Genomic DNA, 12,475 nt, shown 5'->3' with positions numbered 1-12,475 from the left:
CTCGGGGTGGGGAGCCCGCCCTCCCGCGCTGCCAGCGCTGAGCCCGGCGCGCCTCGGGGCCGCGGCCCACACTGTGCCACCCTGTCCGACGCGGTTGCGAGCGTCGGAGAGGAGCCGTGCGCCCGCCCTCCTGTTCCCGCGCCGGGCCCCCTCTGGGCCGAGGGCAGAGTTCGCGGTGGCGAAGCAAAGACTGCGGAGCAAACTCGGATTTCACTTCAGTTGTGTGACGCACCACGGAACTCGAGGGAAGCGATTTAATGTCGTCTTAGAAGTAGAGATAGAAACACTGCCCTGTAGAGATAGAAACACTGCACTGTAGAGATAGAAACACTGCACTGTAGTGAAGACAAGAAGTAACGTGTGTTGAGGAATAGCTTAAGTATTGTGTGAACTCACTAATTGGTAGCTGTTCATAGTAGTTCAGTATTAAAACGTGAAGGAACACAAGTCTTAACTCATAATGTTGGCAGAGTTACACGGTATGAATACCACCAGTCTGCTAAGACTTTATGGAAGGTATTCAGAAAGTTTAAAATTTCTGGCTAGTACTCGTCACATGTAGTATGAGGTCTGTAACAGTTCATCTGGACATTCAGGCAGGAATTGAATAAAATGAATAATCCTGTGCGTTTAAGCTCATTTAAAAATAGATATAAGTGCAGGGGGCGTTTTTCAGAGTATATTTTCAACATTTTTGGGAGTCTTCGATTTATTTATTTATTTTCAAATCAAATCGGAAGTACAGTTTCAACAAATAATACACTGCATATATTCTTCTTAGTGGTTAATTGCTGTACAAGATGCGGACTTGTGATCCTATTTACAAACACCATTAGAACAAATCATTGTATTCATTAAGAGAATGCAACTATATATCTATCCTAACCACTTTGAATACACAGGAAGAATAACCTAAAAATTGTTAAGTTTTTTTAAGTTTAATGTTATTTCATACTGGACGAATGTATTTCTACTGTAACATCTTGAATTTTTTTAAACTTCAGCATTATGTGTCATTGACGGCATTTAACGTGCTTTTGGTGGTACAGATATACACTAGTAAGATAATGTGCATGAATTTTAGTTCAGTTTGTTAACTGCAAACAGAAAATTACACGCTTTAAGTCCTGTGTTGAGGTTATTGGTGTGACTTTGTGTTTCATATTTGACATTCCATACGACTCTATTATTTGTTATTGACTGCATTTTTGTTTAGTACAATCTCTTTGTATTTTACCTTTTACCTGTAAAAAACAGACATTTCATCAAGTTCTATGAAGCCCACTCTACTGTATCAATTCTCTTCCCATTGGGTCCAGCCCTAGGATTTTGTATTACACAGCTTACACATTTGTGTCTATGTTACTGTTGTCAGTACTGAGCATTAGTTTGGTGTGTTTTTGTTTTGTAACTCCCTGGTCCTTGTCAGTAATTGTTGGGAGTCACATCTCACTTTAAGTAGGTAAGAGGGCTTCATTCTAATTAAGGATGTGTGCTAATAGAGGGTACCAAAGCACAGATATAATGAATAACCAGGGTGATACAAGTAGAAATAGAAAATTGGCGCTTCTGGGTTTTTGACTCCAGATCAGTTTTTTCCACTAATTTTCTGAGTCATGTATTTTTGTTTGTTTGGTTGGTTTGTTTTCTATTGGATTCTGAAGTTTTTTATAGTTAATGTTAACATTAACATGATTCAGATGAATTTCAGCTTCTGGATTCTAAATGTGTGCGAGAGTGTATGAAAACTCAATCATTGTATTTAAGCAATACTTCTAAAAGCTTTTCATTTTTCCAGGTGTGGAAACGTAAACTTTGCCAGAAGAACCAGCTGTAATCGATGTGGTCGAGGTAAGTATTTAAGTAAGGTTGTATTAATCATCTGTGCACAGGGAGTTTATTTTTCCTGGATTCATATTGCATAATTTTTTCTGTTTTCAGAGAAAACAACTGAGGCCAAGATGATGAAAGCCGGGGGTACTGAAATAGGAAAGACTCTGGCAGAAAAGAGCAGAGGCCTGTTTAGTGCCAATGACTGGCAGTGTAAGACGTATGTGTTTCAGACTGTTGCCCACTCTTCCTTCAAGTTATAGTGTACCAGTCACTGCGTATTAATTTTCCAACTGGTGTTAGAGATCTTTTGGTTGTTATTTAATGTATTTCCCATTTTAACTGTGTAATGAAAAGAAATTTTAGATATTTTTGTGTTTCAAAACTTAATATTAGCTGTTATTAACGATGGGCTATGTGTATCAGTAAATAATTGTTTAAGGTGAGGTAATCAAAAAGGGTATGGTATATTAAAAGTTTTAACTTCAGAGGAAAATTTTAACTTCTGTTAATAACATGAAATGCACCACAAAATTCATTTTGTCTGTTTAGGAATAATTTTAGAATTGTAAGTTGCCTAGCATAAAAAATTATTCCTAACTAGATAGGTTTCGTTTGAACTTAGTTCTGTGTTGATTTTCCCAAATTCTTTTCTGCCATGCAAATGAATTCTCTGTGTATGAAAGAAGACTAAGTCAGAAAAGGCTCTTACATAAATTTCCAGTCCTGTAGATTTTAAATTTATAATGGAAAATTTTCTTGCAACCTATTGAGTCAGTACCTTTACTATACTGTAGAATTTAGCAGGGGGAGAAGGGGCTTAATTTAGAGACTGAAAAATTACTGAGACTTTTTAATTGAAAATAGTTACAGTTTTTCTCTTTTTCAAATTCATGAGGGCACACTTTATACTGCATAGATTTTATTCTCTGGCTGAGTCATCCAGCTCATGGTTGGAACCCAAATTCTCTGGACCAATATGTGTTTTCTAAATTTATGGTATTGCTTAGTGAACATCACTTTTGATAGTGATTTCATCCTTATTTTTATTTTGAAATTTGTCTAAAAATTTGTTTTTCTAATATTGTATTATAGCCTTCTGATAACAGTATTTTTTTTTATTTTTATAGTTGCAGTAATGTGAATTGGGCCAGAAGATCTGAGTGTAACATGTGCAACACTCCAAAGTATGCTAAATTAGAAGAAAGAACAGGTAAAACAACCATATTTTAACTAAATGATTTCAAAAAGAATGAACAATTGAATTAATCATAATAGTATCTTTTCAGAAGAACAACAGTACCGAGGATGCTGCTTGTTCTGCCCTACATTCACTGCAAAATTTGTTCCCATATGTATTTTTTAACTTTCTTTTTATACTTTTAGTTTATAATATGCAAATGGGAAGCCGTATGTGGTTATATTAGTACATTTTTAGGTAAGTTTACCACCTGGCACCCCACTGGTTAATTGGTCATAACAGTATTTTCTAGTCATTTGATATCCTCATATAGCAGCAATAAGGACAAAGTGGCACCTTGAAAGAGTTCCTCTGAAGCTCAGACAATAGTTCTCAAACTTGACTGTGTGTTAGAATCATCTGAGAAACTCTAAAAATACAAACTCTAGAGCATGAATCTTTTTAAATCCTTCGCAAATGGGTCCCAGAAACCTGCCTATTGTTTGAATGGTATTTTGTAATCATTGCCCTAAATAATAGTTTACCATTGGCTCTGTGTTGTTAGTGGTAAAATGAAACTTTATCTGGCAGAACTTAGTTTTCCCATTATCATCAGTTAGCCCAACCATGCCACGCATCTGTGTAATTCAAATCTGACTTTATCATTAGCTTTCTAAATTATATGAAAGTGTGCTGTCGTTCTGTCTTGTCATGAAAAAGTAATCTGCACAGTTGCAGCCAGAGCGCTAAGGAGGTGTTTTGTGTTTGTTTGTCCAAACTGAAAAAAACTCCTTTTCTTTAAAGCCTTTTGATTTCTTTTAGGGTTAAATTTTAAACTTTAAACAGTTTTAAAAATTGTAGTCACAAACTGTCTTCATTTAAATTCTCTTTGATTTAAATCGTGACTCCTTTAAGGTTTCACACAGCAGAAGTGGCAGTATAGTAAGTTGTAGTTGGCACAGCTTATGTTGGATTGCATTCTCATTGATTTTCTCTTCCATCCTTGAGATATCCTGAGCGTTTCTACTTTCCTACCTACCACTTTTTTTGTTTTTGTTTTTTTTTAATTCATGTATTTGGCACATGGTGTCACTCTGCAGCTTGGACTCATGTGACTGAAAACAGGAGTTTTCAGTCTCCCCAGTTCCCCAGTGCTGGGATTACATGCACGTGCCACCACACAGGACTCCATGGCTGACTCGATGCGCCCATGGGCAGAATGGGCAAGGCATGCGGAGCCAGGGATCAAACCCCCGGTCCCTGCTACCTACCACTTTCTGCAAAGTAATTTATTCTCTACTCATCTGATTTTTGTAGAGAATAGTGCAGTGGGAAGGTGACAAGAGCAAAAGAAAAAATTTTCACACTTTGTAGTTTTAAAGTAGTAGAACTGGCTGGGGAGATGGCTCAGTGGAATAAGTACTTCCCTGGCAAGTGCAACGGCCTGAGTTCAATCCCCTGTTCCACAAAAAATAAATAAATAAATAAAGTAGTAGAGCTGAAGGAATCATACATGCTGTTCTTCTCATTCACCAGTAACTGTAAATGATCTTAATCTTCTTATTTTAGAAAACTTCTTACTTTGTTTTCCATGTATAGGGAAAGATTTTATGGGTTGGCTTTATTATACGAGTTAATGCCATATACCTTAATATCTTCGTTTTCAGTAAACTTTCTGTAGGTTGTAGGGAAGAATGGGAAAATATTAAAGTGTTTGCTGGAACGAAATACAATAGAGAAAAATGTTTTATTGGTGCAATTTTTCTTTTAGACAGTAAAATGAAAATATGATTTTTTTATTTGATTTTATTTATAGTTCAGAGAACTTAAATATTTACTGAAAAGCAATTAAGGTGAAAATCAGTTAAACCAAGAACAAAGGACAGCTTTTATTCTGTTTTTACATTTACTGTAATTTTTAGGAATTACAAAGTAAGAATTTTTACTGCTTAGTAACTGACACTGCTTTTTTTTTTTTTTTTTTTTTTTTTTGGACACTGCATTTTACTTCAGGAAAATTTCAGTTGATCAAAAGATTTCAGACTCTTCTGGAGTTAGAAGACAATGAAATTTAATTGGTGGTTTTTACTGGGGCTACACTTTTCCCAGAAGAATTACGATACAGTATAGATGAAAACCTTTTTAAAACATGATAATAGCAACAACTTTAGCAAATGTTTTCTATTAATACATTTCATAGGTTATTTTTTGTATTGGAAAATTTGAAATTGAGGAGCAGTACAAGTATAGTTATATGACTTTACAACTAAGATATTCATCTTTGAGACTGGTCTTAGAAGTGACTTGTAAGTAGCTTTTAAAAGATCAGTAATGTACCAGATGGATAGGCAACTGCCATTGATTAGACTCTCTGTTGTTTGCAAGTAATGTGAATGAACATAATGTTACTTAAATGAACTCTTACATGTCTTTTTTAAGGATATGGTGGTGGTTTCAATGAAAGAGAAAATGTTGAATATATAGAAAGAGAAGAATCTGATGGAGAATATGATGAGGTAAGTTATGTAAGGGTACAATGTACAAACTAGGAATACAAGCTAGAAAAACATTAGAAAATATCTTCAGTGCAGAGAAATATTTAAATTTCTCATTTTTGTAAGTCCAGTTTGGGACTTTTCCAATTAATTTACTATTTTCTGGGGAATCATAACTACCTTAATACTAAAAATAATTTTTAGTGAAGTACTAATTTCAATACATTTTTGATTTATAAAAATACGTTGGAACTGTTTTTGTCTAGTTTGGGCGTAAAAAGAAAAAGTACCGAGGGAAGGCAGTTGGACCTGCGTCTATATTAAAGGAAGTTGATGATAAGGAGTCAGAGGGAGAAGAAGAGGATGAGGATGCTGATCTTTCTAAATATAAATTAGATGAGGTAAGTGGTTTCTACATCCCACTTCCCCCTGTCTTATTTGAGACAGTGTGTGACAGGTGCTTTTGGTATCCGTGGACCTTTGGTGAGGACATTGCTCACAAAGAGTAGAGCTCCCACGCTGTTGGACGGTTTGTTTTGAAAATGTAGTACTGTTCAAGACAGCTGTCCTCTCTGTAGGAGGCACATGTAAATGCAGAAGGTGGTACATAGAGTGTTAGGGAAGATGTGATGTGTTTAACAGATCTATAATAAGAGCTACTTTAATTTTTGCAGGTAATTTCTGAGAAGGTGAAATTTGAATTGAGACTTGAGTGATAGGAAGGAGCCACCAAAAAGCCGGAGTAAGGGCAGCTTCTAGAAAGCAACATTTATAGTTTCCATAAGTAAGGAATAAGCCAGCAACATTTTTAAAAACTACCGTCATACGTAGGCCACTGTGGTTAGAACAAAGGAGGTCAGTGCCACTTTGGTGATGTGTGCTCTGTGGCAGGAGTGTGTTTTTATATGGCCTGGCTCTTGTTAAGTTCAGTGAGTCCCGTAGGAGGCTGTGCGGTGCAGGTGTTTAAGATTCAAGCAAGTTACGTATTCTGGTTCTTTGAGGTGACGAGTCTCCATGTGTTGAGATAATGAAGCAAGGAAACAGGGCTAGAGAGATGAATTGAAAGATTACTACAGTAATAGAAAAGCCAAATTCCTAATACAGACTGAAGGTGATAGAATGAGGGACTTTTAAGGGAGCTAGAATTGAAAAACGTGGGACTGACTTTCTAAGTGGTAACAGGTTGTGATGGAAGAGGAAGTATGACGGCTTTACATCTGAGCTGTCCTGAGACAGCAGTCAAATCTGTTTAGCTGAGATGAGCAATTAATAGATGAATTCCAGAACTGAAAAAGAACTTTCTTTGCGGTGCTGACGATATATCCATGGAGATTCTTCTACCTCATGGACCTCTTCACCTTTCCTAAGTAGCATTAATACCTGAGAGTCTGAATATGTAATTGAATTTTTATTAGGATGAGGATGAAGATGATGCTGACCTCTCAAAATATAATCTTGATGCCAGTGAAGAAGAAGATAGTAATAAAAAGAAATCTAATAGAAGAAGTCGCTCAAAGTCTCGGTCTTCACGATCTTCATCGCGCTCGTCCTCCCCCTCCAGTTCAAGGTCCAGGTCCAGGTAAACGGGTACAGGTCAAGGGTAACACCAACCAAAATGTCAGTATCTAACTTTTTTATTTATAAATTTTATTTTTACTTTTTTAACTAAATAGCTTTACTTTCTATTTTTAAAGTTCCATTGATGTCACCATTTAAGACTTTTCATCTTGGTGCCCTGTAGATGTTGTTCAGTATTTTCAGAAATGCAGAATCCTAATATGAAACTTCCTTCCCCTGTTTTAACGTCTTGCTTTTTACTGAAATAGACTTAGAATGACAATTAAATCACAAGATATAATGATAAATTTAAGTAGATAGCTTCCACTAAGCAAAAGAGACATTTATTAAATATGTTAAAAGCTAGTACAGAGACTTTCTAGCCATTGAGATAATTGTTAGATAATTGTTTAAAACTTCAGTTTGATGTCAGTATTCCGAATAGAGGAACTCATTCAGCCTTCCAGTCCTATTAACTTCTCAGAATTTTGAAACATCTAGGAATAAAAAGGTAGACTTGGTGTTGTTTTGTTTGGTTGTATGAAATACACAATTCTCTGATTTTATAGATAAAATCTTTGTAGCTGAGAAAAGCAGTACCTTAAATAGCCTTCTGAAAAACCTTGTTCACAAATGCTACCATGTTCATTGAAAATTTTAACCATATTTAAGAAAAAAGTATTAGATAATAACTCTTAACATTAAGTATTCATTAATTGACTGCAATATAAAGCCTAAAAGTATAAAATAGTGATTAAAAAATAACTTTCAAGGGGCTGGGGAGATGGCTCAGTGGAATAAGCACTTCCCTGGCAAGTGCAAGGGCCTGAGTTCCATCCCCGGTTCTGCCAAAAAAAAAAATAATATAGTTTCAGAAAAAAATGAAACAATGTCTTCCTGTAGGAACAAATTGAGTGAGTTAGGTGAATTTTATATGTAACTGTGGTAGGGTTTTCAGTATATTTTAATTCCGTAGCAGTAACTAGAAAAGCATAATTATCAAATATAAATGTGTTAGTATTTTAGCATGTAATGGTAGGTAAACACCAGGGAAACACAGTTTGTTTTGGGAACACTAGACCAATATTCATTCTGTCTTCTGGATGTGTTAAACCTGAGTGACATCTAATTATAGTTTAATGATTTTAGTGTAATTTGATCAAAGTAAAAAATAATAATTGATTTTTAAATGTTTTTAAAACAAAATTCTTTTTAAAGTGCTTTATAGATATGTATCTTGTGCATTTATTTTTTACATGAAAATGAACTCGCTTAACGCATATTTTTCTTTCAGTGCTCATATCACAAAGCTCATTTAAGTGGTTCTGGAAAAAAAAAATGCTTCCATGTTGTTCCAGGTCCCGTTCAAGAAGTTCTTCCAGTTCGCAGTCAAGATCTCGTTCCAGTTCCAGAGAACGTTCGAGATCTCGTGGGTCGAAATCAAGGTGAATGAGGTAGCATCTCTCTGTGAAGCAGAGAGAAAAAATAGGTTGCAGAGGTGTTGCTGCTTTTCCCCGTTATTTTGCTTCTACTTGTCAGTTTTATTTCAGCATTAGAAAATTAATGCACTTGCCTCAGCTTAATTTCCTCACCATGAGATGTTTCCATTGCCAGCAGTGTGCCAAGACATTCCCATGATTGAATTAAGGTGGCTGTTGCACACTGTGGCCAAGGTTTGTTGTTCTGGTGCTAAGATGTGAAATAGGAAGGTGAACCAAGTCTTAGTGTCAGATCCCTAGTATATTAACACAATTTTTATAGCATAGCTCAAACAAAATTAATACATATTATAGGTAAATTTTATTACTAAAAGGAAAAAGAAATAACTGCCTGAAAACAGTTTGTTTTTCAAGGCAAATACAAAGAAGCAACTTTGTTGTTTATATTAGATAAAGGTTATGGGGAGTATCACGTACATATTTTCAGTTCTCTGCAATTTTAAACAATATTATGGACACTATTTGTAGAATGTTAGACATCCTCTTAAAACTAAATCAAGTACAGGCAGGCAGGCATGATGACATACACCTGTAATCCCAGCACTCCAGAGGCTGAGGCAGGATTACCAAGAGCTTGAGGCTAGCCTGAACTACTTAGGGAGATCCTTTCTCAAAAGAAAGAAAAATGCTTTAAGTATAGTTGGTTGGTTGGTTTAAGTAACAGTCTCAACCATTACTGTTCACCAGTGGTTGCATTTAAACTGTAAAGGGGAAATAATTTGCATAAAAACTTATTTGTTCTCTACAAATACTAGTCAAAATGCGCTGCCTTTATTTTTAAGTTAACTTAGTGATTGTATACTAAAGTCATTAATGTAAGTACAGAAAAACTGAAATCTGACGAGATGAAAATTCACACGGAATTTTAATAATGACACCTACTAGTTGTTTAAGTCAAAGCTAGCATTTCAGGACAGCTATATTTTAATCATTACAGAGAAAAGAAAGGCACATCTGTGTTAAGTCAGTATAAAATAAACATTTTTACTTACGTATTAATATTTTTTAAATTTTAATCCTTCTTAAATAAAAATCCTTCTGTTCTGGTACTCCCTTTTGGGAAACACTGTAAGGTTTACAGAACAACCTTGATACTCTTCCCAAACATTTTTATTGCTCATAACTTTCCAAAGAATTCTCCTTTTGGGCTTTCTGGTTTTATTTTAAGCCCAAAGGTGAATTTTTTGGGAAGTTTGAGCTAAATTCCTTCAACCAATATATGTAAATGAAAAAAAAATTGCATTTATTAATTGTATATTTACTTCTGCCTGAAACATGTGAATGTCAACACGTCATATTCATGAATAGTTTTCATAAAAATAAATATTGTGACTATAAGTCAGGTCTTAAGTTACTCATTTTTCTTTGAATATTTAGCAGTTTCCTACAGTTAATGTTCATTTTTGTTCCTATACCAAACCTCTCATTTTTCTGTAGCATCTTAATTGAGTTGCATAATTCCATAAGGAAATATTACATGTATTCTCTTTAGGAAGTTGTATGTAACATACATTCTACCCAAATGCAATGAGGTATTTTCTGATTATTAAATCATGCAAGTAGAGTTAACCTGTTGATTTTATTATTTATGTTCTTTAAGTTAAAAAGCTTTATAGTCATAAAAAATTACATCCTATGTAAGATGATTTTCAGTTATAAGCAGTGAATACTTACTCTTTTAAAAAGAAATGAAATTAAAATAATTGTATTTAAATAGAGTATTTTCATGGTTCATCCAGAAGTCTTCTGTTGAGTGTAAGCAGTAAGTATTCTTTCTTATTAAAATTTCAGAGTTATAAATTGTTTGCTTAATTTTGGAAACAGAACAGTCTTCCTCATTTCTTTTCTTAATGAAATGTTTGATTTGTTTCTCAATCAATGAAGATCCAGCTCCAGGTCCCACAGGGGCTCTTCTTCCCCACGAAAAAGATCTTACTCAAGTTCGTCATCTTCTCCTGAGAGGAACAGAAAGAGAAGTCGTTCTAGATCTTCTTCTCCTGGTGATCGAAAAAAAAGACGAACAAGATCACGGTCACCCGAAAGGTTTGGGTTTCTGTAGAAATAAGAATGGGTGTTCTTAAAGTGTATTTACTAGACTTCGTGGTCAGGGATTAGTTATCTACTTTCTGTGTTCCAACTTTATTCTTATCTTCAAAACATCAAAACAAAGATAATATTTTGTTTAGCTTGGTACTTGAATCAAGTTTAGAAATTTAGAAATAAGTTGTAGTACAAACTATTCTCTGGTGGTTTTATTGTTTAAATTTTTTTCACATTCGTATTACTTATAGCCAACTCTCGGTTATTTTTGTCTTATAAAGACTGTAATTCAGAAGCTGTATGTTGAAGTAATTTGCAAGTTTATTTTTATATTAAGCTATTTTCAGTTAAGTATTAAAAATGGTAGGGATTCTAGTGCATTTAATAAAATGTTAAAGTTTGATATCACTGGGAATCTTGTTCTCCTTTAAATATGTGTAAGTGGATTTCCATAGCAAATTTGTTTTCCTGCCCTTTATCTGTAAGGAAATTATTCCTCAGAGGTTCTTGCAGTCCAAATTTATTTCTTAAAAGAAGTGCCTTTACTAAATTACTTTGTATTGCCGTTTTAAAGTTTGAGGAGTGCAATTGTTAACTGTCAGCCATTTCTGCAACAGGCTGATGTACTCAATTTTATTTTTTTTGTTTATTCATTCATTTATTTTTGGTTCTCAGTGTCAAATTATTTTAATGACTTCATCCATAATTTTGCCAATTGTCCATATCCTGTTAGTTTGTAGAAAGAAGTATTATAAAGGGTAATAGCTGGGTTCACCAGTAGAATTATCTTATACAGAATGATTTCGTTTTACTTCTTCACATTTTGATACTATGATTACACACCGTCTTGTTTATGTGTATTTGTTTCTTTGTAAGAAAATTACTCTGTACTTGAATGAAATTCATTCTGTTGCTTTCTTATCACTTCCGCAAATTTATCTTAGCCACATATAACCCCCTAGTTTGTTGTCATCTAAACTTAATGAACATGTTCTCTGTTCCATAAGCCAGGTGATTGGTGAAAACACTAAACAACCCTGAGCCCAGGGCCAACCCCTACGGAACACCACTACTTTACCCAGGTTGATATTGAATTATTCATATTAGCTGCATGACTATAACACTGTAACTAATTGTACAGTCATTTTGTGTGACCTAGATTTCCAAAACTTAATTACTTATGAGTATATTTTCTCAAGACACAATTAGAAGCCTTGCTGGATCTGTGAGATACAGGCTTATTACACTATACAGTGTATACAGTGTAGTGAAGAACTGGGTTAGTGACACTCCCCTCGCCGAGTGTACGTGTCTTTGGTGTACACTATATGTAACTTTAGGCATTTTTGCAAGGCTTTTCATTACCTTAAATAATTGAGAGGTGGCTATATCTTGAACTGTGAAGATGGTTGGAAATTGTAGAAGATTTTGATTACAGTTATACCATTAGTGGGCTCACATCTGATGTCTGAGCAACCATCTTAATTTTTAAGCATCTAGGAGTTTAATTTTATAGTCTTTAGCCTGAAGGCTGCTGTCTGTCCCGGCTCACCGGCGCCTGCTCTCTCTGTTGTCTTGCAGGCACCTCAGGTGGTCTTCTGGATCGTCCCGCTCTGGTTCCCGCTCAAGTTCAAAAAAGAAATAATACATTAAAATTTACATCCTAAAGTCATCCAGTACAGTGCATGAAACAGTTTTTAAGAAGTTGATGTCTTATTTGGTCAGAAGTGCTAAATCTGCTAGGAGAGGTGCATGCCTTTATTGTTTTTCAAAATAATGCAATGTGTTCATTTGTGAAATTAAAAGTAAATTGCGTTTTAAGCCATAATGCCCCCAAATAAAAGGTTTTGGGTTTGTTTTTTTTTTTTTTTTTT

General features: G+C 34.8%; 1 protein-coding gene across 3 annotated transcripts in view; it reads left to right on the top strand.

Moving 5' to 3' along the window:
- The window catches only part of Zranb2 (zinc finger RANBP2-type containing 2), a 13,026-nt gene extending 557 nt beyond the window's left edge, over positions 1–12,469 (top strand). Inside the window, exons 2-11 of one of the 3 annotated variants that reach the window (XM_023718334.1) lie at positions 1,799–1,851; positions 1,942–2,050; positions 2,961–3,043; positions 5,450–5,526; positions 5,772–5,906; positions 6,921–7,084; positions 8,421–8,507; positions 10,446–10,604; positions 11,609–11,683; positions 12,183–12,239. In XM_023718334.1, coding sequence (XP_023574102.1) covers positions 1,799–1,851; positions 1,942–2,050; positions 2,961–3,043; positions 5,450–5,526; positions 5,772–5,906; positions 6,921–7,084; positions 8,421–8,507; positions 10,446–10,604; positions 11,609–11,642 — 901 coding nt within the window. In that variant the 3' untranslated portion in view covers positions 11,643–11,683; positions 12,183–12,239. Of the gene's footprint in view, positions 1–1,798; positions 1,852–1,941; positions 2,051–2,960; positions 3,044–5,449; positions 5,527–5,771; positions 5,907–6,920; positions 7,085–8,420; positions 8,508–10,445; positions 10,605–11,608; positions 11,684–12,182 lie in introns of all 3 variants that reach the window. The other 2 variants (XM_004634000.3, XM_023718335.1) reach the window with 2 other exon arrangements.
- Positions 12,470–12,475: the final 6 nt, after the last annotated feature.

This window comes from Octodon degus, unplaced genomic scaffold (assembly GCF_000260255.1).
Source record: "Octodon degus isolate 3935 unplaced genomic scaffold, OctDeg1.0 scaffold00057, whole genome shotgun sequence".
NCBI classification, from domain to species: Eukaryota; Metazoa; Chordata; class Mammalia; order Rodentia; family Octodontidae; genus Octodon; species Octodon degus.
Note: the sequence above shows the minus strand (reverse complement) of the source record. Positions and strands in the feature narration are given on the sequence as shown.